Raw genomic sequence first — 26,769 nt, forward strand, 5'->3', positions numbered from 1 at the left:
CCTGGTGCCCTCCAGGGGACTGCATATCATCAGGCCTGACACATTTCTCCCAGGTTTTGGTGTGCCCCTTTGGGTGAAGGTGACCAGATCTGAGGAACCTCCCCCAGAGCCCCTGGGGTGAGCTGGGGCCCCGGGCTTGTGTCCTGATGGAGAAGGTCTTGGTGTTTGCCAACTGTGCCTAGGGGTAGGGTGGATTGGGGGCACACTTGGCAGGTCTAGAGATGCCCAGGGTCTGGGTGGGAAGGAGAACTTGGGAAAGTGTGTCAGAGAGGGTCTGGGTGCTCTGAAGAGGGGTGCACGGGTGCAGAACTCTGGTGGGCGCTGATCTAGCCCGGGTGCCTAAAGAGGGGGGCTTAGGAGAGACTCTGGTCAGGACACCTTACAGGCCTGTTGCAGGTGCTTGAAAAACTTACCTCCGACTTACCTGTTTCCTGTTGCTTTGTGGCTGCTGGTGAACCAGATTTGCTGGCTTCCTTTGGTTTCGTTGTGTGTTTTGCTGTTTGGCTAATTAGTCTTGGTCTGACACATTTTCTCTTGAAGAAACCATTCATGCGTGTTTGGCATGAAAACACCGTTCTGAATTTTTGGGCCCCTCCGAGCACTTAGGAGACGCAGTTGAAGCCAGGCCCAGCTCGGAACCACCCCTGCCCCAGAGGCGCACCGGAGGCTGGCGGGGAGCTGGTCGGGGGGTGTGTTCGTGGAGTGAATAGACGACCTGGATGGGGGCCGGAGGTCCTGACACGCGAGAGGAGCAGGGCAGGAGGATGGGGCCTTGCAGAAGGGGTGCCTCTCCGTGTGTATGTGTGTCTTATTTATTTGAAATCAGATTGTAGGGCAGCCCTGGGGGCTCAGTGGTTTAGCGCCGCCTTCAGCCCAGGGCATGATCCTGGAGTCCTGGGATCGAGTCCCATGTCGGGCTCCCTGCATGGAGCCCGCTTCTCCCTCTGCCTGGGTCTCTGCCTCTCTTTCTCTCTGTGTCACTCACGAATAAATACATAAAATCTTAAAAAAAAAGAAAAAGAAAAAGAAAAAGAAATCAGATTGTAATTCTCGAAGATTTCATAAAAATTAAAATCAGTGAAATCCAAGTCCCTCCCGGTGAAGGCCCTTGATCCTGTCCCCGGCATGCTGGCTGTTTGGTTTTGGCGCACAGTTGGTCAGACTTTTTCCTTGTTACTTACACAGGAGCATGTGTCTGTATAAACGCGTTGTTTGAGTTTCGTGCCTCTGTGTGTGTGTGTGTGTGTGTGTGTGTGTGTGTAAATCAAATGGTGTCATTCTGTACTTATCACCCCGTAAACTGCCTTTTTCCTGGGGCAAAGTACATCTTGGAGGTGTGCCCTGTCAGTGGGTGGAGGCTGCCCTGTGACCTGCCACCGCCTCGCAGGGCCCAGAGCTGCAGCGGCTGGCCACACGGCAACCCTCACGCACCCATTTTATGGATGAGGAAGTCGAGGCTCAGAGAACTTGTCTGACTTGCCCAGTGTTACAACCCAGTGGCGTGATGGTCAGGGTTTGCTGAGGACGGAGGGGACATGCATGACCGGAGCCCAGTGTGAGGCACAAAGAATGGAGTGGCAGGTAATGGGGGGCAGGAGCCGGGAGTAGGGGGCAGGCCAGAGCCCAGATGCCAGACGGAGGAAAGCTCAGCAATTGTGGCTGTAATTGAGGCGTGATGCTGAGGGGTTATACCGGCGCGGATTCCCTGGGGCCTCCAAGGCCTGAAATCTCAGGGCCAGAGATGACCCCATGGGCCCTGCCCTCTTCTGTGCCAGGTGGTCCCCAGCGCAGAGCGGGGTCCTGCTGCCCGCATCCCCCACGGGATAGTGTCAGTTCTCACGTGGCCCCCGGCCCTGGGTGGCCTCTATGGGGCACCCGTCCCCCAGGACTTGGGTCAGGGTAGGGCACATGCCAGGAAAGGCCGGGCCCCCCAGTGGGCCGAGGCTGTGTTGCCCATGCAGGCCCGGCCAGCCGAGGTGCTAATTAGGGCGGACTTCCTGAGGAGGAGGAGAAGCATGAGGAAGTGGCCTCCTGGTTCTCAGGTGCCCTTTCCTTCTGATTCACCGCTGGCCTGCCCACGGGCTGCCTGGAAGTCACCCAACGTCCCCAAGCCTGGGGACACCTGCCAGGTCACGGGCCTGCCTCGGCTGACCCACCTCCCGGGGATTTGGCTGAAAGGGGATGGGGAATCCCGAAGGGTGCGGTGGGTGGGGGAGACTCTCGGGGTGCAGCCGGGGTGTGTTTCCCGAGCCAGCGCCCGCACGGTGTCCTCGGCCTGGTTTCTGCAGGGCCGCGCCCCACCTGAGCACGCTGTGCAGCTGAGGGCCCGGCTGCCGGCGGTGTCTCCCCTGCCATGGGGGTGTGCGGCATCCTGGCCTCCGATCTGCGGGTGCTGGGGCCCCCAGGCCCTCGCACTCTGCTGGCTGTGTGGCCCGGAGCTGCCTCTGGTCCTCCAGGTGTCTGGGCTGCCCTGCCTCTCGCGCCTACCGGGTCACACTGGACTCTGGGTTGAAAGGGTTGGGGTGGTGGCGGCTGCGGGCTGCTGGCACCCCGGCCTTGGGGGCTGGCGGCTCCAGCCCTGACATATCCCGCGGGCTCACTTTGTGGGTATCGACCCGGCCGCGGAGCAGAACCTCTTGGGGAGCACTTGGGGAACATCCGTTTTGACAAATGTCGTGAGTATCTTACATGTCAAACTTTTCACCGAAGCAGACAGGATTTTTTTTTTTTTTAAGATTTTATTTATTTATTCATGAGAGACACAGAGAGAGAGAGAGAGAGAGAGAGAGGCAGAGACATAGGCAGAGGGAGAAGCAGCCTCCACGCAGGCAGCCGGATATGGGACTCGATCCCAGGACCCCAGGATCATGCCCTGGGCCCAAGGCGGCGCTCAACCGCCGAGCCACCCGGGCTGCCCGGAGACAGGATTCCTAATCGGCCTCCCTGACCCCATATCGATGATCACCTCACGCCCAGCTTGTGCATTATAGTCTCTCCAGATCCCTTCTCCCTGTATTGTTTTGAATCAACCCAAGGACTGCCTTTTTCCCCCTAAAGTACCAGTCCCAGACTCACCCCCAGGAATGTAACCGAGTCAGCTAGGCTGGGGCCCAGAAAACGTGTATTTTTGCAAAGATCCCTGGAGGTGTGCAGGTGCGGCGGGGACGTGGCCCCCAGGAGGATCTGGGAGAGGCGGTGATACCCACAGAGTGGGGGCAGACAGGTGCTGCCACCTTCACTTGGAGACAGGGAAGCCACGCGTGGAGATGGGTCCCAGCGCTCGCTGAGCCGGGGTCTGCGGCGCGGCCGGGGCCCTCCCTCGGGCCGCCTGGACGGTGCTGACGCCGGGCAGCAGCAGGCTCCTGCGGGCCGCACAGACCCGAGCAGTAGGCACGCGCCTAGGGAAGTGGCTAAGCGGTCACCCAGGGGGCTGCGTGTTCCCAGGAGGCCCCAGAGCACCAGCCAGGTCCTCCCAAAGGAGAGCCCGGCGCGGAGCCGGTCCACAAGGGACGCTTTGTTCACCTGTTAAACGCCTCCCCTGGTTATTTACTCCCGGGACTCGATGTAATACGGGGTGTAAGTTACTCTTTAACAGGCCACTTGATCCGGGCCACCAAGCTCCCCTGAACTCATTTCCTGGAAGAAAGGCGTTCCCACCACCAGCTGAGGTGTTTATTAACCAGCCCCTGGTGGTCAAGGCGACGCTGGGCGTGGCTGCCTCCCGGCCCCCCCCCCCCCAGCTCACCCTGGAACCCCGCGTCCTGGGGGCGCCCGGCCTTCCCGAGGGAGCAGCAGACACGCTGGGCAGCAGCACCCAGCAGCGCTGAGAGGCCCGTCTGTTCGGCTCTGCTTTGAGAGAACAGGGGCAGAGTTGGGGTCCTGGGACCCCAGCGCACACCCGGACCAGCTGCCCCGAAAGCTCAGCTTCCAGGCCAGCGTGGCTGGGTGACATACCAGGTGAACTAACCTTTCCTTAAAGCGTGGATACAACTTCACTAACTTGGGGGCTTTACAAACCAAAATCTGAAAATGCAGACAGGGTTTCAGTGATGGAGGGAGAGATGAGGGTCAGAACCATCGCGAAGGAAAACCAGCGCTGTGGTCCCTGCTGGCTGTGACCTAGAATCTGGTACAGAAAGATGAGCTGGGCCTGTCGCCTGTCCCTGTTGGCCCTCCATGCCAGGTGTGTGGACCACAGCGAGAGGAGAGGCGCTGCCCACCGGGCCCCACATGGCATTCTGCTGTTGTCATCAGGGCCCAGACCAGGAGGAGGGAGAGGACTGGGACAGTGTCAGGCCCGAGGCCTGGAGGGATGCAGACAGCTTTGACCTCGGAGACACAGCTCTGGGTTCCAGGGGGCCCAGGTGCCCCACGGTCTTCTTTGGGCTCCCTGAGGATCCTCTGGCCTGCCTGGGCCAACGTGCAAGGGCAAACCAAGGGAGAACACCCCAGGATGGACGTTTGTGGATACTGGAGTCCTCTCTCCTTCTGCCTGCCTCGGTTTACAGGCTAGTATTGGTCAAATGTCCACTCTCTTTTTTTTAATATTTTATTTATTTATTCATGAAAGACACAGAGAGAGAGAGAGAGAAAAGAGAGAGAGAGAGAGAGAGAGAGAGGCAGAGACACAGGCAGAGGAAGAAGCAGGCTCCACGCAGGGAGCCCGACGTGGGACTCGATCCCAGGTCTCCAGGATTATGCCCTGGGCCGAAGGCAGATGCCCAACCGCTGAGCCACCCAGGCATTCCTTTTTTAATTTTTATTTATTCATGAGAGACACAGAGAGAAACAGAGAGGCAGAGACACAGGCAGAGGGAGAAGCAGGCTCCATGCAGGGAGCCTGATGTGGGACTCGATCCCGGGTCTCCAGGATCACGCCCTGGGCCAAAAGCAGGAGCTAAACCGCTGAAGCCACCCAGGCTGCCCAAGTGAGGAAGGGTAGAGAGAAGACTGTGGGAGGCATCTGGTGAGTGCAGGGGCAACTCAGGCGGGAGGGGCACCCGGGGTGTTCTTGTCCGGAGTGATGCTAGCACCATCTTTGTTAACATACGGATTTGACCACAAACGGGTTGGGAAGAGAGTCCATCTCCTGGAGATGGGGTGGGGGGTGGTGGTGGGGGAACAACAGGCAGGAAGGCAGGACCTCAGGTGCCCGTCTCAATGTTCAGTTCGGCGGGGGGGGAGTCAGGGGACAAGCCCAGGCCACTGGCTGGACACAAGAGGGGCAGGAAGGGAGATGACCCAGGGCCCGACGCCTTCCCCGTCCAGGTACACCAGAAATGGAGCCTCAGGCGAGCAGCTCAGCTGAGGCCCCCAGGTGCTGGGGGATGGGCTCCGTGAATGCTCCCGGCCATAATCTGGGGCTGGGTGGGCAGGTGGGCAGGAGAAGGCGAGGGAGGCAAGCTTTCTGGCAGGTAGCCCTGCTCTGTGGCCTGGCTTCCTGGTGACATCTGGATGCCGGGCCTGAGGGGGCTTGTCTCTAAAGGACGGTGCCCCGTGTTAGGGCCATCGATCCACGACTGCCTCACTGACAGCAGTACTGCAGGTGCCTAACCCCTTTGCAGAAGACTCTGCTCCAGGCTCCCTCTAAAGGCAGGATCCTCCAGGTCAGTGGGTCTTGAACCTGAACGTGATCAGCATCTCCCGGAGGGCTCTTCAAAGCCTAGGTCACGGGCGCCACCAGAGTGTCTGAGGCAGCGAGTCCCGAGACCTGGCATTTATGACCGGTTCCCAGATGCTGCTACGGCCCCAGGACCCCACTTTGAGAACCGCTGCTCTGGCTGAAGACAGCTCAGGACTTAATTCACAAACATGCACCTTGCAGAAGGGAACTGGGCCTTGGGCACAAGCGAACCACCTGTCACCCCAGAGACCCGCCTTATGGTGCTTGGGCCCCAGGGGTGGGACCCGTGGTCTGTAGGCAGAGCCCTGGCTGCCTTCCTGATGGTGGGGTGCGGACACCTCCAGGCGGTGCCGTGGCTCAGGGAGAGCCGTCCTGGGGGCAGGGGTCTCGGAGGGGTGGGGATCCAGGGATACGCCCCCCGCCCCCCCCCCCCCCCCCCGCCTCGATTGACGACGTTGCAGAGGCTCAGTGGCCGGTGGGGCCTTGGCCCACAGGGTGGACCTTGGAGCCACTCAGCCTCCCGAGGTGGGTGCATGCGAGGCCACCGGTGCTGGTTTCACTGGAAAAGCCACTCGGTTTCCAGGCCGGATGGGAGACGCGGACTCGAGGCTCCTCTCTGCCCCTTTTCAAAAGAGAGAAAGGCTGCGCTTTCAACGGTGGTGCCGCCCTGGGTCCAGCCTTTGTGGCCGCAGCGGGAACCTGAGCCCAGCGACAGGCCGCGCCTCTGTGCACCTGGCCGGCCCCACAGTGGTCCCTTTGTGGCTGGGGGAGGGCAGCGGGCCTCCCGCCAGCCTCGGGTGCCGCAGGTTTTGGGAGCTGGAGTGAGCGGGGAGGTGATGCCGGGAGGGGAGCGCTCCCCACTCGCTGCTTTGAAAGGCGGCTGAGTCCTAGGACCGGCTGTGGGAGCTGCTGGGAGGGGGTCCTGGGGAGGGGGTCCCGGGGAGGGGGTCCCGGGGAGGGGGCCAGGAGAGACCCGGAAGTGGAGGGGGGCAGGCTCCCAAATGCCCGAGGCGGTTCATCAGAGTCTCCTGACCCGAGCTCGCGTCTTGGGCAGTCAGGGGTCCCCAGATGTGCTGGGACACGAGCTCTTGGCTGCTCCTGGGCCTGTCCTCGGAACCGGCTCGGGCTCTGGGTGGGCAGTGACAGGGGCCACCCTGTCTGGATCTTCCCCAGACTCTTCACTGGGGAGGGAAATCGTCCCGGACATTCTTCTGTCACCTACCCGGAGGGTGGAGAGGGCTGGGGGAGGTGGGCGGGGTCTCGCATGCGAAACACATGGTGGGGCCGCCCCAGCTCATCTGGGGGGCCCTGGGGGGCCTTGGGCTCCGGAGAGAGCGTGGGCCGGGAGCCGCCTTCAGCTCCCAGCTGAAGGCCGCCCAGCAAGAGTGGAGAGTCCAGGGCTTGCAGGGTGGGGAGAGGACACTTAGGAACCTGGTGATGTGGAAACCAGCACCCCCAGAGTGTGTTCCAGGAACAAGGTCCAGGCCTTGTTCCAGGCCTCAAGGTCACACATTTGGGTCACTGGTTCAACCTGTTCCCTTCTTGCGGGACTTGGAGCCTCTCTCGCTGTCTTGGGGACACTCAGTGCCCCACAGAAGCCACAGTTCCCAGGGCAGTGGGGTGGGGACATCGTCCCCCAAGCCCACCCTGGGAGACGCAGCTGTACAGCCCCATTCCTCACGTCCTTGTCATTCTTCCAGAGCCACCAGCCCTTATTCTGTTTTACCAAGAACCAGGAAACTCTTTTTAACTGGCATTACATTTAGCAAAACATCGGAGTGCCTGCTACCAACCCCCGGCCCTACGTGGGGTCACAGGCATAAAGAGCTGGAGACGGAGTGGGGTCCTTCTCAGAAATCTGCACTTTATTAGGGTCCATCGTCCTATACTTGCTTCACAGCTCGGTTTCCTGTTTGTTTGTTTGTTTGTTGATCATGAGGTTTAGGTTCATTACAGATCCACTGGCTACGGAATTATAGAGCTGAGAGCTACTCTGGAGGCCATTTAATTCAATTACTTCACTCTGGAGACAGGGAAGCCAAGACCCAGAGACGGCAAGGAGTTTGCTTGAGGCCACACACACACACACACACACACACAAGTGATAAATGGTAGCACCCGTTGGGATCTGAATCCAGCTTGGCAGGATGATCTTGGGTACGGAGGCCACAAGCTGTATGCTAGTAAGGCATTTCCAGAAATCTGCATTTTTAAAAAAAAATTATTTCATTTATTTTAGAGAGAGAGGCAGAGATAGCAAGAGAGAGCACAAGCAGGGGGAGCAGCAGGCAGAGGGAGAGGGAGAAGCAGGCTCCCCGCTGAGCAGGGAGCCTGATGGGGGGCTCCATCCCAGGACCCCGAGATCACGACCTGAGCTTCACTGACTGAGCCACCCAGGTGCCCTGCAAAAATCTGCTTTAAATACACACAGTTGCAGATACAGGTTTGCTTTCAGTAGGCAGGATTCCTGACACGAAGCACAGCAGGTGCGTGGCAGACCGGAGATCACTAAAATGTGGGCCAGATAGAAGTTCACGAGACTGTTTTTTGAGCTGTATCTGTAACGTAAAGGCATTTTGTCACATGCTTTTCTGGTTCAAAAGGATTGTCACAAGATCAGACTCTTAATACAACAATCCCCGAAGACGGCAATGAATAGGGAAAAAATTTTTTTTAAAGATTTTATTTATTTATGAGAGAGAGAGAGAGAGAGGCAGAGTCACAGGCAGAGGGAGAAGCAGGCTCCATGCAGGGAGCCCGATGTGGGACTCGATCCTGGGACTCCAGGATCACACCCTGGGCCGAAGGCGGCGCTAACCCGCTGAGCCACCCGGGCTGCCCAGAAAAAACTTTCGACAAGGCATGAAACCACAAAACTACTGCATGCCGTAGTTGACGTTTACTGGAGTTCTTTTTTTTTTTAATTTTTATTTATTTATGATAGTCACAGAGAGAGAGAGAGGCAGAGACACAGGCAGAGGGAGAAGCAGGCTCCATGCACCTGGAGCCCGACGTGGGATTCGATCCCGGGTCTCCAGGATCGTGCCTTGGGCCAAAGGCAGGCGCCAAACCGCTGCGCCAAACCGCTGCGCCACCCAGGGATCCCCCACTTACTGGAGTTTTTAAAGAGTCAGTATTCCCCTTTTTTTCTTTACTGATTTCCAGCAAGTTCTCCATTCCAACCCCAACATTTAGACCTATTTTATAGTTCTTTTCTGAGGTGGGGACAGCGTCTTCTACCTCGTGTGGGTGTCCACGGCCCCTGGCACAGCGTATAGGCCACAAGATGTTGAGGCGTGGTGGCTAACCCCACCTCACCCTTGGTGCCCTGTGGTGGCCGGTGGAGGGGCCAGCGCCACCTGCTTCTGTTGGCTGGGAGCAGCCCGTGTCCGCATCACACAGGCGTTGGGGGGCTTGGGTGAACCGCCTTGGACGCCTGGTACTGCTCAGGGTCATGGACACAGCGGGCACTGGAGACCAACTCCCTCCTGACACTGCTCTCTTCCTGCGCAGCCAAATCCGCTTGCTCTGTGCGCTGGAGTGAGATCGGCCCCGTTGGACGTGGGTCTGCTGCCTGCCACCCACGTACCCGGACTTGTCCCCAGTGCCCTTGGAGCTCCCAGTGCAGTGAGTCTAGCTCAGGGGAGTGACCTAATGCCATGGCGGTGGCTCCTACCTGCTGTGGCTGTGAGCTGTTTAAACCCTGCCCTTCTCTTTTGGTGGTTTCTAGGACATCCGACTATCAGATGTTCAAATTTGTTTGACTCTTTGAATTTATTTTGTTTCCCTTAAAATGACACGTACGTGCATTTCTATTTTCAGCCAAATAGCATTCATCTGACATCGTGCATTTAAGTTTTACAAATCGCAGCGCTCCACCTTTCCATTATGGAGAATTTTTTTTTTTTTTAACATAAAGATGGCAGGACAAGACCAAATATGTGTTATTTGGAAGGAAGAAAGTAGTAGAGCATGCTGACCGGCATGGGAACATTTATAATCATGACCATTTCAGTTCTCATTGTAATTTTAACTTGCAGATAAGTTTTTGCTAATTAAGACATGCGTTTTCTGACATTTCTTTTTTTTTTTCTTTTAGACTTTGGCCCTTGATGGAGGTCAAGGCCCTCGTGGCCTCCGTACCCCAGACCTGGAAGGAAACAAATGTAAACGTTGACTCTAGATGTATCGGTGACTCGCTAGAGGAGAGCTTTCTGTGGCGTGGTAACGAGGCGGCCGTTGCCCGACTTAATCAACTAGAAGTTTGCAGTGTCCCTCCATTTCCTGGGGCTGCACCGCGGTCGCTCCTCTAGTAGATACCGTACCACCAACCAAGCTTTGATTGCACGGCTTTTGTTTTCTGCTTAAGTGTTTTTTTAAACAATATTTACGGGGAGAAGCTCAAACATGTATACAGGCAGAGACTAGTGTCCTGACATTCCCCCCATGCAGCCAGCGGCAAACTTCAACACATCATGGCAACGTCTTCTTAGCTGTACCCGAGCTCCCCAGTCGATTTGGACTGGTTAATGTTTGCTTATTTATATATTTTTAAAGATTTTATTTATTTGACAGAGAGGGAGAGGGAGAGAAAGAATGAATGAGGAGGGGGAGGGAGAAGCAGACTCCCTGCTGAGCAGGGAACCCAACATGGAGCTGGATCCCAGGACCCTCGGATCACGCCCTGAGCCGAAGGCAGATGGTTTAGCTAAACCGACTGAACCACCCCAGGCGCCCCTTCGCTCATGAATTTAAAGGTAAATCCTAGATATCACGTCACCCCTACATATTTTCCCCTGCATCTGCTTGTCTGCACCAAACACAGTTTCTGCAATAACCACAAAGCCAGTGTTGTAATTAGCACAGTAACCTGGTGAAAGGAGTTCTTTGATGTCACTTAGCGTCCCGCCCATGTTCGAATTTCCCCACATGTACCGGAATGGCGAGGCTTGTCTGAGTAAGGGTCTAAGCCAGAGTGGGCTGCTGAGCAGGTGCTGTGGCGCACACTGCCCCCCCACCCCACTGGGCTGGGCCTCCAGCTCACCTACGCCCACTGCTGCGCGGCCGCCCCCCCGCCCCCCCACATTGTGCTTATTTGTTTACAAGTCTGTTCTTTAGACTCCGGAGGCTGGGAGGAAAGGGTCTGTGGGCTGATCATCTCTACACCCCGGTTCTGAAACAGATGGTCTGATTTGGAACCCTGGCTCTCCCAGTTAATTAGCTTGTTCGGTAACCAGCTAGTTATCTGCTAATGCGGGCTAATTGTCCTGTCAAGACCTACGCTTCTTTATCTGTGAAGCAGGGTGACAGTATGAGCTCACAGGGCGTTGTGCGGGTTGAGTAAGTGCAAAGCAGGGACTCTGGGGCCGGGCACTCGGTACTTAGGAGCCGCTGGCTCTAGAGATACAACCCCATGGAGGGCAGCAGAAACCACATCCTCCGAGGTGTTTGGCGGCTCGTGGATCCCTGGGAGGCACAGGGCCCAGCACGAGGACACTCGGGGCTCCAGCGCAGTGCTTAAAGTTGCACCGTCAGGTGCCCAGACCCGCCTTCTCTTCCCTCTGCCTTTAAGGTCACACCAGGAAAAGCAGTGCGCCAAGCCAGGATGGGGGTGAATGTGTGGGTTTGAGGACAAAAAGCCTCCTTGTTGTTTCTTCTGGAAACTGGCTGCTCCCTCCCATGGCTGAGGTGGAGGGGCCCTCGCTGTGTGGGCAGCACACCTCCTGCTGGGGCACCACCCACCCTGTGTGCTCCGGGGTGCCCAGCCAGGCGTGGTCCCTGCAGGCAGCTGCGGGACAGTGGGCTGGTGGCGGGCTCTGGCTCCACCTACCGGCCGCCTCAGGACACCTGCTTGTTCCCGGAGCTGGAAGTCCCATGTGCTTCTTGCCCGTCCAAACAGTTAAGTGTGCTCTGGCCTTTGCAACAAAAGGCTACTTCTTTACCCTACAAAACACAGGGCCTTCACTGAGGGCTTCCAGGGCAGGAAACCACCTGGCCTAGCAGGAAGATCCTTTTGCTTCCCTTTTAAAGGCATGGCTGATTCCTGGCAGGTTTCTGGGGGTGGGGTGTTTATCTTTGACATCCTCCAACCTGCCTTCGCGTATCACTAACCACAAACTGCCCGCTGCGGCAGGCAGCCCGCCCAGACCGGTCTACCTTTCAGAGGATCTGCTAGGTCTCATCACGAAAGAAATGAAGTCTCTTCGTAAAAGAAATCCCACGGTCCCTCACCCCACTCTGCACAAGCAGAGGTATCGCAACTCGTTCACAATGGCCATGAGCATCTTTTGCAAAAACATTTACATACCCAGATAACTAAAGGAACCCACATGTTGTAAAGGGGGATGCGCCCCTGGGGCCGGCACTGCAGCCCTCTTCACCTTCTAGGGCTGGTTCCCCGGGTGCCCCTTCTCTCCCTCCGTGCAAGTGCAGATTCCTGGGGTCCCAGGCCCAGCCCTGGCTAGGTGACCTTTGGCTCCTCATGGCCTCTCGGTCTGTTTCCTTCTCTGTATGGTGGGACTGTAGCTCCACCTAGTTCAGCTCTGAGGACCGCATGAGCTAAGACGTGTAGTACAGGCAGCAGGGGTAGTGGGCCTGACAGTCCGGTGGGTGATGTTCCTTGGGTCAGTGCTTTTCAAAATGTGGTCCCCAAGCATCAGCATGTGCTGGCAAATTATGAGAAATACAAGTTCCCCGGCTCCTTCCCTCTGATTCCCAGACCAACAGAATCAGAGACACTGGGACCCACTAGTCCATGTTTGCAGTCTCCCCGCACCGTCCCCTGCCCTGCCCTGGGCTCCAGCGCCAAAGCCACTGGGGACGTGTAACACCTCCACACCAACTGCATTGAGCCAACAGCTGTGAGCTGGGTAGTGAGGCCGATGGCAGGCTTCATCCCCATTTATATAAAACAAGAAACCGAGTTCAGAGACCCCACAGTGAGCAGCAGGCATTTGTGAGGCCCGGACTGTAGCCAGACCTGACTACATGCTGGGGACATGCTTGAAACACAGGATGGTCTTTGCCCTTAAAAGGAGAGAAAGGCAGCTGGAGACGGGGACCTGGGCCCATTTCTATTCCACAGCCAGACCCCCGCTAACCTGCAAAGCACCAGATCTCGAATTAGACTCACTTTCACCCCTACTGCTTTTGAATCTTCTTTAAAAGTGCAACGGGGTTTGGCAATTGCCTTAGATGGAGGCCACAATCAGGCAGTATTTATTTTAACTAAACTAGGAGAAATTTCAGTTTTTTAATAACACGTACTTTGCCTTATCAGTGACTTCCTGATAGAAACTTCTAGAGCTTATACATTTCGCCCACCGCATCTCATTCCTTATTTCTAGTGTTTTGCAGGTTTTTTTTTTTTTTATTAAGATTTTATTTATTTGAGAACGAGTGAGCATGAGAGAGCACAAGTGGTGTAGAGAGAGAAGCAGGCTTCCCATTGAGTAGGGAGCCTGACACGGGCTCGATCCCAGGGCCCTGGGATCAGAACCTGAGCCCAAGGCAGCTGTTTAACCGAGTCACCCGGGCACCCAACTGTGTTACAGTTTAATGCTTTTTCACACCTTCCCTACTGATTTCCACAGTAACTCTAGAGGAGAACTCACCTGTGGTCCCCACCGTCCGCACGCGGGAACCCAGGCTCAGCGAGGTCATAAGGGTTAGTGGCAGAACCATCGGCGTATCGAGTGTTTATGAGACTCAGAAGGGGGGGCCACACCTACCCCCCAAGCTCTACAGTGATTGGGATGGGATGGCTTCCTGGGGTTCTCTCTGCTGTGTTCCCAACATCTACTCAGGGCACGACGGGCGCATGGGGGAGCCGAGAGAGGGACACGGGCGCAGCCAGGGGTCACCTCACAGTTACATAAGTTTATTCACGCCTCAGCGGACACGACACACATACACGTGTATATCGGGGCTCCATGTTCCTGGCGAGCGGAGATTTACAACCAGACTGACGTTCCATCTCATGTGTTCCCCGAGCTGGTTAATGATGGCCATGAGCAGGGGCAGGACTCGAGGCTTTGAAAGAGAAGCATAATACGGGTATCATTGAGGAAGGAAGGAGAACACAGAAGACAGCTTATTGTGTAAGCATTAACAAGTCAGAAACGGCAAATGACAATTCCCAATACTACGGAGCGTCGGACACGTTTAAAGGTTTTGCGCGATCACCTCGTGAACCTGGGCGCTCGCGTGCAAGCACAGGGAAGGAGGGGCAGGGGCCTGTCTTCTCTCCAGAGCCCATCAGCCAGTCTGTCATTCAGAGAACAAAGGGCAGAAAAGTCCAACACTAGGACATAAATCGATGTGGAGCCTTCTTTGCAGACGTGTTTCAGGGCAGCCGGCCTCCACGGCTAACCTGTGCTTCCCCCTTATTCCCAGAAGTTTTACTTGGCCCAAGGGGGAGAGCAATGGTTTTTAACATTTGGACTGTCAGAAGGACTTTAGCCTGTCTTTATGGTAGGGACAGCAAACTTCATACACCAGCGCACCCTGTATGTTTATAAGCCATGGGACACTGTGTCCTGAGAAAGTAGGATGGTGTCTTTTGTCCCCCATCCCTTTGAAGAAGCAAAAATCTTACCTTTCAAAGCTTTACTTCTTTTATCTGAAATAAAAAGAGAGAACGATTAGTTGTATCCATGCTTTTCAAAAATGTGTTTAGTTCATCCACTGTCAAAAAAATCAACATTTGGCTGAAAAGTTCACAGCTTCGGTAAAGCTGTTACGGGAGCTTTCAGAAAATAGTAGGAGTTTCTACAGCGTCTCCCAGCCAAGACGTGCTACCACTTCCACCAAAGACGTTCTACAGACCGTTGAACAGCCCTTCAGAATCTGCAGGGCTCTTTAGTCCCCACCATTCCCCAGATACCAGTCTCGCAGTTTAAAGTTTTCTCCATTCTCTCCTCTTCTTTTTTTTCCTAAAGATTTTATTTTTATTTATTCATGAGACACAGGGAGAGGGAGAGGGAGAGGGGAGAGGGGGAGAGGGAGAGAGGGAGAGAGGGAGAGAGGGGGGGAGGGGGGGAGAGAGAGAGAGAGAGAGAGAGAGAGAGAGAGGCAGAGACACAGGCAGAGGGAGAAGCAGACTCCATGCAGGGAGCCCGACGTGGGACTCGATCCTGGGTCTCCATGATCAGGCCCTGGGCTGAAGGAGGTGCTAAACCACTGAGCCACCCGGGGATCCCTCTTCTCTCCTTTTCTAAACCAACTGGTATTAATACATGATCACGCCTCATCTCTGTTCCACTGAGAACCTAGGGTCACCCTGTCCCCACTGCTATCATGAAAACAGTCCAAATGTTCACTATGGTAGGAAAGGGACAGTAACACCCTACCCCTAACTATTTCCGCCTCCATCCCTTCAAACGGAGGACATCTCCTGAGCATTTGAAACACCACTGTTACACCTAGCAAACTCCGAATCCCGTTATCAAGGCCTTGTCCAAATTTTCCCAGTTGTCCCCAAATGTCTCTCTTTTTTTTCCCCCAAATGTCTCTTACAGCTGACATGTACTCCCCACATTTTAACAAAGCGTTCTGACGCTCGCTTCTGGGTAAGAACCATTATTCCTTCACAACGTGGATTGTGACTCCTTTTGAAAATAATTTCCATCCTGACTGCTAATGAATCAACATAAAGAAACTTACCAGCACTCCGGATTTTATAAACGATGAGACTCATCAACCCCATTCCTAACCAAATCTCCTGGTAAGCTTGGGTATAGTAGGGCTTCATGGGGACCCAAACACTTTTAACAAGGTTTTGAAGCATCTGAAAAGAAACACAGTAATAGATATAACCATGGCGATCGTTGTAAAGCTAACTGGTAAGAGGTTCCCATATATTCTAAAATTTGACCCTGTTTCCTACAACTGTTCCAGACACCACTCTCCCTCAGCCATTCCTACCTGACCTGGGGCTCCTGCTTGGCAGCTCTTCAAGCCTCACTCACCCCCCGACCCCAAGGCTGCCAACCTTGGCCATCCTGGTGCTCCGCCACCCCTCATGCCTGGGGGCCGCAGAGTGCCCAGCCTGTGCCATCTCACACTGTCCTCGAATGTTCCTCTCTCTGACAGCTGTTCCCCACTAACGCTATGCTCAAAATCACATTTTAAAACTCTGATATAAAAAAACTAGTATGTTTGCATCACCATGTTAAGAACTGCTGGCATTGGGCACTGACATGGGCACTGGATGGGATGAGCCCTGGGTGTTATACAGTACGCTGGCAAATCGAACTCCAATTAAAAAAAAAAAAAAAAAAAAAGGGATCCCTGGGTGGCGCAGCGGTTTGGCGCCTGCCTTTGGCCCAGGGCGCGATCCCAGAGACCCGGGATCGAATCCCACGTCGGGTTCCCGGTGCATGGAGCCTGCTTCTCCCTCTCTCTCTCTGTGACTATCATAAATAAATAAAAATTAAAAAAAAAAAAAAAGAACTGCCGGCAATCAGAGTTGAAAAAGAACACGGGTCCTTGTGGGACCCATACTCAGCCTCGAAATCTAAGCACACGCAGTATAGGATGACGAGGTCACTTCATAAGAGCTGCAATTATGACATAACTCAATTAATGAATAAAAACATTTACCTAATCACTTGAGAAAATGATCAGCGCATCTAATGCTGAACTGACAAAGTTTTCTTAGGCTCAAAGTAAGACCATTCATTCATTCATTCATTCACGTCTTATTTATTCATGAGACACACAGAGAGAGGCAGAGGCAGAGAGGCAGGCTCCCTACAAGAAGCCGGATGTAGGACTCGATCTCAGGACCCCAGGATCAAGCCCTGAGCCGAAGGCAGATACTCAACAGCTGAGCCACCCAGGTGTTCCTGCCCAACCCCCCTCTTAAAAGATTTTATCTATTTGAGAAAGAGAGTGAGAGCATAGGGGCGGGGGCAGAGAGACAAGCAGACTCCCCATTGAGCAGGAAGCCGGATGCAGGGCTCAGTCCCAGGACCCCAAGATCACAACCTGAATAGATGGCACATGCTCAGCTGACTGAGCCACTCGGGTGCTTCTCAAAGTAAGGGTTTTGATTACAGTTTACTATAGATTATAAATTTTTGATGCACTCATTTTCCTTTTCACTGTGTAGCATCTCAGGTGGTCTATTAAACTACAGTCATTCAAACCACTGTCAGGAAAACGGATCCAAGAACTTTGCATTTTCCCTGAAAATTCTACTTTGGCTTCAGTTAGGGGGTTCATCTCCACCCTGACCAGGGCCTCCCCTACTGCTCCTTCCATCGCTACTTGGGCCACACAGAATTTTACTGGTCTTCACTTTGCTGCGGCATTGTCACCACTTATTCAGCAGACATGAACTGAGCCCGTACGAGGCGGCAGGCATTGTTCAGGGGCTGAGAAAGCGGCTCCTGAGGAGCCAGAACACCAGCGAGGAGCATCCTCGCAGGCGCAGCGCATGTGCCGAGTCCCCAGTCAGGACAGACTTGCAGGACCCGGGATGAAGGGGAATGAGAGGGAAGCTGCAGTGGCGGCCCAGAGTCGGATGCTGGCTCTACCACCTTCCCGCTAACTCAACACACCTCGATTTCCTCCTCCGTAAATCGGGGATCAGAGCACCACCCACCCAAAAAGGGTGCTGGTGAAGAGGAGCACCAAGTCTGCAGGGTCTGGTGCCCTGTGCTGAGTGCCGTTATGTAAAACGCCAGGTCTGGACCATGGGAGGGAGGGGGAACGGGGTTTAGGGCCTTGGAGGCCACGGTGGAGAATTCGGCTCTTCCTCTGGAACGTCACCTACGGCCTTCACACACTGCTTACACCCTTAGCTCCTGCACCACTGCCCAACCCCTACAAAGTGGCTCCCGGGAGGCAGCTGCTGGAGGTCACACAGCTGGGGCTAGGACTCACCCTGCACCCAGTCCTTACTAGGAAAACCTGCTCCGACCACTGGCTGCCAGCTCTTGTGAGAAGAGGGCTGACTCAGGCTGAGGCACGGTCCTAAGGGCTGGCCAGCCCTGCCCACCACCCCAAGCGTGATCCTGATGGATGTGGTTGTGTCCTCCTCCTGGAACCCCTTGTGGAGAGGTCTGCCCTCACACTGGGCTGCTCTGTCGTTTTATGAAGATCCCAGAAAACCACAATCGTGCCCTTAGGCGGTGCCTGAGAGGACCCAAACAGCCCTGGAGGAGGCCTGTAGAACCCCTAGGTGGGAAGAGTTCAGGGCACCAAGTGCTTCCCTTCCTCCCTGGACCCGGCAGTGACTGGGCAGGAATGTGTTCCCAGCTCCCGGGCGGGAGAGTGCCCCGGCCGTGCCAGGGTGGGCGCCCCGCCCGAGGGCGCACAGCGCTGAGTGATGGAGCCCGGACCCCCGCACCCTGGTGGGGAGCGCTCCCCGGCCGTGACCTGCTGAGGCCCTGACTGGGACTCCCCGGGCTGAGCGCCACACAGCTGCAACCGTCACCTCTGATGCTGTCGCGGGCCCGTGTCCCCTCCCCGAGGCCTTCCCCTGTGCCCGGGGTAACCTGCGGGGACACGCGCTGCAAGGAGACGCGGGGTACAAAGGAGAGAACGTACTGCACGCCAGGCAGGCGCTCATCAGAGTGCGGGGGTCCTGGCCGGGGTCGGGGCTCCATCACCCCGCGCTGGGCGCCATCGGGCAGGTGGCCCATCCTGGCGCGGCCGGGGAGCTCCCCCACCGGGTGCGGGGGTCCTGGGTGGGGTCGGGGCTCCCTCCATCACTCCGCGCTGGGCGCCATCGGGCAGGTGGCCCATCCTGGCGCGGCCCGGGAGCGCCCCCACCGGGTGCGGGGGTCCTGGGTGGGGTCGGGGCTCCCTCCATCACTCCGCGCTGGGCACCCACCCTGGCGCGGCCGGGGCGCGCTCCCCACCGGGTGCGGGGGTGGGGCCGAGGACGGAGCGGGACCTCCCGCGACCTCCCTTCAGGGGTCGGGAGCCGCGGCGGGACCCCAAGGTCAGCGGGGGCGGCGCCCTGTCGCCCCGCGCCCCCGCCGAGCAGCCCGCCGCGCCCGCACTCACCTCGGCGCGACCCCCGGCTCAGGCCGCCGCGACACCACCGCCACCGACTCGGAAAGGTCACGGGACGCGCAGGCGCCGCGCGGGGCCCGCCGGGAAGGCGGAAGGAGCGGCGGCGCCCCGAGGCCGAGCGCGTCCCGGCCGAGCCTGCGCCCCACAGCGCCCCCGGCGGTCGCCCCGGAACTGCAGGCCGGCGCCGCGCGGGGCGGGCCTTGCACCGGGTGACCTCCCGCGCCCCGCTGCTGAAACCCGGGCCTCGGGCAAAGCGCGCGAGGGAGCGGGGAGCCGCTGTCAGCCCGAAAACGGCGCCGTCTCTGCGGCCCGTGCTAAAGGCCGGGAGGTCATCTCCCCTCGGTGGTTTTCTTGCTTTTTCTCTGTGTGTTCACTTTTTTGCTCTGCGCATTTTTATGCAGCGAGGCCTGTGCATAGTCGCTTCAGTCAACAGACCCTGCGCTGAGCAGCCACAGGCTCTGAAAACAGACCTGCTTACTATATGCAAAGAAGTAAGCAACACTGAAGATTTCGGTGGAAAGCTGGAAATTGTAAAAAAAAAAGAAACGAAAAAGCCACTCGGTCCATCTGAAGAAGTCGCAGAGAACTTGGGTAGGTTGAGCTGTGGATTGGACAGATGGAGTAGTGCTGGATTGAAAGCTACATTAGGAAGCCATTCAGCAGCACAGAGCCACCAGAGGACAGGAGATAGGATCCAGCGGAAAAGTCCCTCTTAGGTGTGATTGGAGCCGCAGAGGGACAGGAGAGCGAGTGGGAGCAGAAATATCAGGAGAGATGATGGCTGGCTGGAGAATTTTCCAAAAGGGATGGGGAAAAAGTTACACCAAAGATTCAAGAAGCCTTACAGAAATCCACCAGGAAGACACATGAAAATACACCAACACTTTGAAACATCATTGAAAAACCATAGAAAACTAGAGATGAGAAAATCGTAAGTGCCAATCTAGAATTCTATGCATACAGAAATTAGTCTTCAACAAAGAAGGTGAAATAAAGACATTTTCTAAGAGAATGATTACCAGGAGATGCAGAATTAAGAAAAAAATCAGTATTCATTATTTTTAAAAAAATTTTTTTATTTATTCATGAGAGACACAGAGAGGCAGAGACACAAGCAGAGGGAGAAGCAGGCTCCACACAGGAAGCCCAACGTGGGACTCGATCCTGGGTCTCCAGGATCACACCCTGGACTGAAGGCAGGCGCCAACCGCTGAGCCACCTGGGCTGCCCTCAATATTCATCATTGAGGCAGAAGGAAAGTGAGCTCAGATGGAGGGATGAGGACCCAGGAAGGAAGAGCAATGAGCATGAAGTCCTGCTTTCAAGGGACAAAAGCTTAGGATCAAATCAAAGCTGCATTCACAATCTGAAAATCTTGCTATTTTATGGTAGGGGTTCTCAAAGTGTGGTTTGGGGGTTTCCAAGTTCCCCTGGCATCAAAACTATTTTCATAACAATGGTAAGATGTTCTTTTTTAAAGATTTTACTTATCCATTAATGAGAGAGAGTGGCAGAGACACAGGCAGAGGGAGAAGCAGGCTCCATGCAGGGAGCTCGACGTGGGACTCGATCCTGGGTCTCCAGGATCACGGCCTGGGCTGAAGGCGGCACTAAACCACTGAGCTACCCAGGCTGCCCTGTTCTTTGTCTTTTTCATTAGAATTATCTCACAAGTGTTCTGCAGAGTTTTCCAGAAGTTGGCTTGTGATGTCACAACAGAGTGAACACAGGAACAGATATGACAATCCAGCTATCTTCCGTTAAGGCAGACATTAAGAGATCTACAAAAATGTCTAAGTGTCCCTCTCCTCACACAGAGTGACTTTTCATAAAAATATTCTCTTTAACATCAAATGGGTTTGTTGTTTTAAAATGAATTAATAAGTAAACAAAATGTCTCAGTTGTGATCTCTAATAAAGTAGGTGTAACCCACTTAAAAGTTCTCTAGGGGCTTTATTAATTTTTGAGAGCATAAAGGGGTCCTGAGATACGGACTCAGTTTGAGAATCACTGTCTTGGCAAAGAATGTTGGAGACTATAATAAAGTAGGAAACTACTGAGGATAACTATTTAGGAAAAACTGACTAGTATCATCATAATCTATTTTAAGACAACAAAGCTTTTGAACTTCAAACTCCACTTGAGATCAACAGAATTTTCATGTCTTTGTGGCAAAGCCAAAACACCTCATGAAAAATACATCTTCAAAGGAAACAATAAAGACAGAGCCACCCCAGCAGAATTTATGCAAAGTGCAGAATTCTGCATTTTGCAGCTGAGAAGGTCAGAGAAGACATGAAATACTTGGGACGCAGCTTCCCCTACTTTGTCAAGATTGCTGCTTACTGGTACCAACATCATTTGTGATGGTCTCAGCTGCTTGTTTTCCCTTTGGGTCTGCAACTGACACTGTTCTGGGAATGCAAATAGGCAAAACCTCCACCCAGGCCCATGGCTTCCTCTGCACTCTGTTTCAATATCTAAAAGCCTATTAAGAATTGTCAAGCTGTCTCTTTCAGCCTTGGACAGGAATGCAGGATGAACAGGGCTAATTGAGTATGAAGCACCAAGAGCTACCAATCAAATAAAGGGATCAAAGCTAGTCTTTGTGACGACACAGAATGTTAATCACTACTCAGGGAAATGGCAATTAAATGAGAACAAATTTCTGAAGCATCAAGATGGTCTCCTTAAACTGCAGTTAAAAGCTCAAAATTCAAGAGGACTGAAGGATAGTGATCCAAAAGGTTCAAAGAACATAAAAAGCCTTCCAATCACCTCACACCTCTTAAAATAACTAAGCTCAAAAAGACAAGAAATACCAAGTGTTGGCAAGAGAAATGCTTGGGAGAAATAGGAACCCTTGAACACCGTTGGTGGGAATGTAAACTGCTACTGCCACTGTGAAAACAGTATGGAGGTTCCTCAAAAAATTAAAAATAAAAATAACAGATAATCCAATAATTCCAAAGAAACCAAAAACACAAATTTGGAAAGATGTATGCACCTTTATGTTTATTGCAGTATTATTTATAATAGCCAAGAGGTGGAAGCAGCCCAGGCGTCCAGTGATAGACAAATGGGTAAGGAAGATACACATGAACACACACTGGGATATTACTCAGCCACAAAAAGGGAGATTGTGGCATTTGCAACAACGTAGATGGACCTAGAGAGTATTTTGCTAATAAGTGAAATATCAGAGAAAGATACCATATGATTTCACTCATATGTGGAATCTAAAAACAAAATGAAACAAAGCAACAAGAAGCAGAATTAGACCTATAAATACAGAGAACAAAGTGATGGTTGCTAGAGGGAAGGAGGGTTGGGGTGAAACGGGTGAAGGGGAGGGGGAGGTGCAGTCTTCCACTTATTGAATAAGTCATGGGAACAAGGAATACAGTTAATGATGCTGTAATGGTGTTGCATAGTGACAGATGGCGGCTATACTTGTGAGCGCGGCATACGGTCTCGTCCAATCACTACACGGTACACCTGAAACTAATGTAACATCACTATAATGTAATGTCAGTCAACTGTACTCAAAGAAAGAAAAAGCTCTCTAGAAAATGTTCTCTTGAAAGGAAACCTCTTCAAAAAAAACAGCTGCCACCTGAAAACATACTGTGTCACCCTCAAGGGAGGATCGAGTGCAGGAACAGCACTGCAGTAGGACACACAAATGTGAGTTACAGTTTGAAATGGTTTCAATGCATTTTGGAAAATTTAGAACACGTGCTGGCTTTCACATAAAGTCTCAGTATTTTTTAAATCAATGTTGAAGGACACATCAACGGTCTCAAAAACTATGATCACATTTTTACTTATCGAAAAACAAGTTTTTTTCCGATTGCCAAAAGATGTGTGTGTGTGAGAACTTCTGCAGGCTGCTGGATTTGGAAAAGTCAGAACAGGAGGCCCAGAGCTCACAGCAGGAGCTGGGGGTGTGGTCAGGGTCTGGACGTGGGAACCCGGGCTCACGGTTTTGGTGAAATGCGGACAGCGTGACCCCCGCCTGGTCTGACTTCGTCTGCACCGTTCTCAAGCCCGCCTCTCGCTTGTACTCTTTTGTACGCTCCTGTGCACTGGAACGCACTCTTGGAGCATTTTCCAGTCCGTAGTCACTGCTCCGGAGCTCAGCCTGGGCCATTGCAGCCGCTCTCCGGGCGCTGCACCTGCCACGAGGGCCACCCCGTTCGTCGCGGCCCCACGGAGCTCCTTCCCGCCAGAGGACCGTCACCCGCCCGGTCCCGGCTGTCCTGCAGGGTCCACCTAGGGGTCGTCTCCCATGGAGTGTGCGAGAGCAGCCCCTCAGACCCAGCCCGGTACCCCACGAGCTCTGCCCGGGGTGGCGCAACCAGTGCTCAGCCCACGTCTGTCCTCGAGGGAGCAGGCGCACACCGGGTTGTGGCCTCGCTGGTGGCTGATGGCCCGGTCCAGGCCCTGGGCGCCGAGGCGCTGCCTCCAGGACAGCAGTGCTGGCGCGGGCGGACCAGGGGCCGGAGATCCCTGCAAGCCGGACTCGTGGCAGGGTGGGGCCTGCGGCACGAGGTTTGGGTCACGTGGGGGCTGCTGCGTTCTGATTGGAGGACCTGGGCGTGGCGGGGCCTGCCGCACGAGGTTCGGGTCACGTGGGGGGGGGGCGCTGGCGCGTTCTGATTGGAGGACCTGGGAGTGGCGGGGCCTGCGGCACGAGGTTTGGGTCACGTGGGCGGGGCGCTGGCGCGTTCTGATTGGAGGACCTGGGCGTGGCGGGGCCTGCGGCGCTAGGTTCGGGTCACGTGGGGGTGGGCGCTGGCGCGTTCTGATTGGAGGACCTGGGCGTGGCGGGGCCTGCGGCACGAGGTTCGGGTCACGTGGGGGGTGGGCGCTGGCGCGTTCTGATTGGAGGACCTGGGCGTGGCGGGGCCTGCGGCACGAGGTTTGGGTCACGTGGGGGGGCGCTGGCGCGTTCTGATTGGAGGGCCTGGGCGGGGCGGGGCCGGACCACGTTCCCGCCGTCGCCAGGTCGCGTTCCCGGCGTCGTCTGTTCCCGCCGCTCCGCGGGGCAGTTGAGGCGGCCTCGACGCCAGGCCGGCGACATGCTGCGCAAGCTGACCCTCGACCAGATCAACGACTGGTTCACCATCGGCAAGACCGTGACGGATGTGGAGTTGCTGGGCTCGCCGCCCGCCTTCCCGGCCGAGGCGGCCAGGGACGAGGCGCAGCGCCGGGACTCGGCCCCCAGGTTCGGCCCCGCGGCCCAGGCCCAGCCGGCGGCGGCAGCGGCGGCGCCCAGGAGGTAGGCCGTGGCGGGGGGTGCGCGAGGCGGGCGCCTTCCCCCAGGCCGCGTGAGCCGGTCCCCCCGCCCGCCGCCCCCCGCAGGCCGGCCAGTCCAGAGCCAGTCCAGGGTTCGGGGCCCTTTCTCAGGGTCCATTAGTAGACGTCATCTTGTAGAGCAGCTGGGGGGCGCGGACGGCCACGGGCTGGCTTCCAGGTTTGGGCGAGTAGGAGTAAAGCTGTGGCAAACGTTTCCTTTGATGCTCCTCCCCAGCTTGGAAGGGGCAGAGCAGAATTGCTTTTAAAGAACTCACTGTGGTAGTGGAAGTAAATTCTGGCACTTTTCAGGAACCGAAAGTGCAGATTTAAATGTCCTTATAACCGTACAGGACCAGTTTTTAAAATTTCTAGTCCATTGTGGACTAAGAGTTTGAAAAATTAATGAAAAATGAAATTTCAGAGTAACGGAATGAAGAACAGACAAAACACAAGCTGAATTTCAAATACTACAGGGCAGCCCGGGTGGCTCAGCGGTTTAGCGTCGCCTTCAGCCCAGGATGTGATCCTGGAGACCCGGGATCCAGTCCCACTTTGGGCTCCCTGCATGGAGCCTGCTGCTCCCTCTGCCTGTGTCTCTGCCCCCCCCCCCCCATGAATAAATAAATAAAATCTTAAAAGTAAAATACTATCATATTTAGCATACAAAAGGGTTTTGTAAAATTGCTGTAAACGTTTCAACTTTTGTAGGTAACTAGAAACAGATGACTAGAGACAGGCAAATAATGCCGAGGCTTGCTTGTCTGTGTAGTGCTTTGAGCCTGATGTGTAGTACTTCGGGAAGTCCCATCCTGGGACCTTACCACATACCTAGTAACCAGAGGTTCTACCTTGTAGTAGGCACTCAAATACAGCTGTATTACTGAGTCCTTGAAATAACCCACTGAGATTGATGGCATTCTCTTGATTTTGTAGAAATCTGAAGGAAACAGACTTGGGTGGTAAGGTAGCTTGCCTAACTTCCTGTGATTAATAGTCATGATAGGTGGAATGATTCACCCCTCAACAAAGAACACCGCTGGAACCCATGACTACCTTATATTATACCGGCAACAGATTTAGGTTACAGATCCTAAAATAGGGAGATTACCTGGATTGTCTAATAACATGAACTTTAAAAGCAGAGACCGTTTCTGACTGGAGCCAGGGATTTGAAACATGAGAGGGACTTGACCAGTTGTTGCTAGACTGGGCCAAAAGGAAGCAGGAGAAGAATGTGGGCAACTGGGAGCAAAGATGGGATCCAGCTGACAGCTATTAGGGAAATGGGAAACTCCATCCTACAACATAAAGGAGCTGAATTTGGTTAACAACCAGAATGGAGCCTCTTGGAGTGAATGTAGTCCTGCCAACAACTTTTTATTTATTTACTTGAGAGAGAGAGAGTGAGAGACTGTCTCGGGGGAGGGATGCATAGTGGGGGGACAGAAGTAGAGAATCTTAAGCAGGCTCCATGATCAGTATGGAGCTTGACCCGAGGCTCAGTCATGATCAGAGTTGAAATCGAGTCAAAGGCTTAGCCGACTGAGCTACCCAGCCAGCATCTTGATTTTAGCCTTATGGGACCTTAAGCGGGGGATCTAGTTTGGTTCTACCTGAAGTTCTGATTTAGAGAAACTGTGAGATCATAAATTTGTTGTTTTGAGCTGCTGAATTTCTGAGTTTGGTGATTTGTTAGGGTAACAACAGAAAATAATACACTAGTACGGTTGGGATTGATTTAGGGTGAACTGACCTGAAAGCCAGTCTCAACTACACTGGCTGGCACACAGCGATGCTCAGATACTTGCGTTGAGCTTCTGGAGTTCAGTCCACAAGAGTCGTTAAATCAACTTTGAGTCATGTGAGTAGTGACCACTAGTATTAAAAAAAAAGTAAGGGGCAGTCTGGGTGGCTCAGCGGTTTAGTGCCACTTTCAGCCCAGGGCGTGGTCCTGGAGACCTGGGATCGAGTCCCACATCAGGCTCCCTGCATGGAGCCTGCCTCTCCCTTTTGCCTGTGTCTCTGCCTCTCTCTGTGTGTCTCTCGTGAATAAATAAGTAAAATCTTTTTTAAAAAAAGAGTGAGAAATAGAAAATGTGAGACCCCTTAGCACCTTAAAGTATACTTTGTTCCAGGGAAAACTTTCCTATATAAACACTTCAAATAATCACATCTGGTGATTTTTTACCCAGTTTCTTTTACCTAATTCAGTTTTTCCTTCTCAATATGTGTCACGTGAATTGAGTGCCTGCCATGTTGAGCATTGTGTCAGGGGACACAGGTGGGACAAGTCTCAGTCCTGACAGACCAGAGAAATCCCATTTTATAGTCGAGGATCAGGTAAGTTAAGAAACTTACCCTCATTTCTCATGTTACTATATTACGTAGGATGGATGTTTGACTCCAGAGTTGCTTTTCAGTATCTGGGCTTTGCACAGATGTTCATGTATGTATGTGTCATTCTCCAAGGATTCTTATTTTCTGTTCACTCACAAAGGCTATGTTTTTTAAAGACCTTTTTGTCTGTTTAACAGATTTAATTTGCTAGATCATTTTACCATTAATTAAAGTGTCCTGTATCTATGTGCCACTGGATTGGAGTGGCTGCCATAGAGAGAATAGGCAAGGTCAGAGAGGGAATGGAGCTGGGTCCAGAACTGTCTCTGAAATCACAGAGGACTTTGCTGCTTCATCTGAGGCCGCTGGGGAACCGTTGGAGGGCTCTCTCGTGTCCTGAGCAGAGCTGTGACGTGACCCCTGGCTGTAACAGTCACTGCCGTGTGGAATGGATTGAAGGGGGCCTATGGCAGAAACAGGG

General features: G+C 54.2%; 2 protein-coding genes and 1 long non-coding RNA gene across 14 annotated transcripts in view; 2 read left to right on the forward strand and 1 right to left on the reverse strand.

Annotated features, from left to right (window-relative positions):
• Positions 1–1,362: 1,362 nt before the first annotated feature.
• LOC125755622 (uncharacterized) lies at positions 1,363–9,974 on the forward strand. The gene is made up of 2 exons (XR_007412592.1): positions 1,363–1,581; positions 9,723–9,974. It is a non-coding gene; the product is annotated as an uncharacterized LOC125755622 (long non-coding RNA).
• ATP5MJ (ATP synthase membrane subunit j) lies at positions 8,167–23,172 on the reverse strand. 6 transcript variants are annotated; one of them, XR_007412587.1, is made up of 4 exons: positions 18,641–18,799; positions 14,220–15,410; positions 11,454–13,654; positions 8,167–8,181 (listed from the first exon to the last, which is right to left on the reverse strand). XR_007412587.1 is itself a non-coding variant. In XM_025442860.3 (4 exons), the coding sequence occupies exons 2-4, from the start codon at positions 15,408–15,410 to the stop codon at positions 13,620–13,622; spliced, it is 183 nt and encodes a 60-aa protein (XP_025298645.1). In that variant the 5' UTR covers positions 18,641–18,733; the 3' UTR covers positions 13,482–13,619. The 6 variants fall into 6 exon arrangements, 1 of the variants encoding a protein (XP_025298645.1); XM_025442860.3 differs by lacking the exon at positions 8,167–8,181 and having other exon boundaries at positions 13,482–13,654; positions 14,220–14,243; positions 15,287–15,410; positions 18,641–18,733; XR_007412588.1 differs by lacking the exons at positions 8,167–8,181; positions 18,641–18,799 and adding an exon at positions 23,012–23,172 and having other exon boundaries at positions 13,482–13,654.
• The window catches only part of TDRD9 (tudor domain containing 9), a 106,186-nt gene continuing 101,613 nt past the window's right edge, over positions 22,197–26,769 (forward strand). Inside the window, exon 1 of one of the 7 annotated variants that reach the window (XM_025442854.3) lies at positions 22,197–22,337. In XM_025442854.3, coding sequence (XP_025298639.1) covers positions 22,336–22,337 — 2 coding nt within the window. In that variant the 5' untranslated portion in view covers positions 22,197–22,335. Of the gene's footprint in view, positions 22,338–23,659; positions 23,935–26,769 lie in introns of those variants that run through there. The other 6 variants (XM_025442856.3, XM_025442857.3, XM_025442855.3 and 3 more) reach the window with 6 other exon arrangements.

This window comes from Canis lupus, chromosome 8 (genome assembly GCF_003254725.2).
Source record: "Canis lupus dingo isolate Sandy chromosome 8, ASM325472v2, whole genome shotgun sequence".
Classification (NCBI taxonomy): Eukaryota; Metazoa; Chordata; class Mammalia; order Carnivora; family Canidae; genus Canis; species Canis lupus.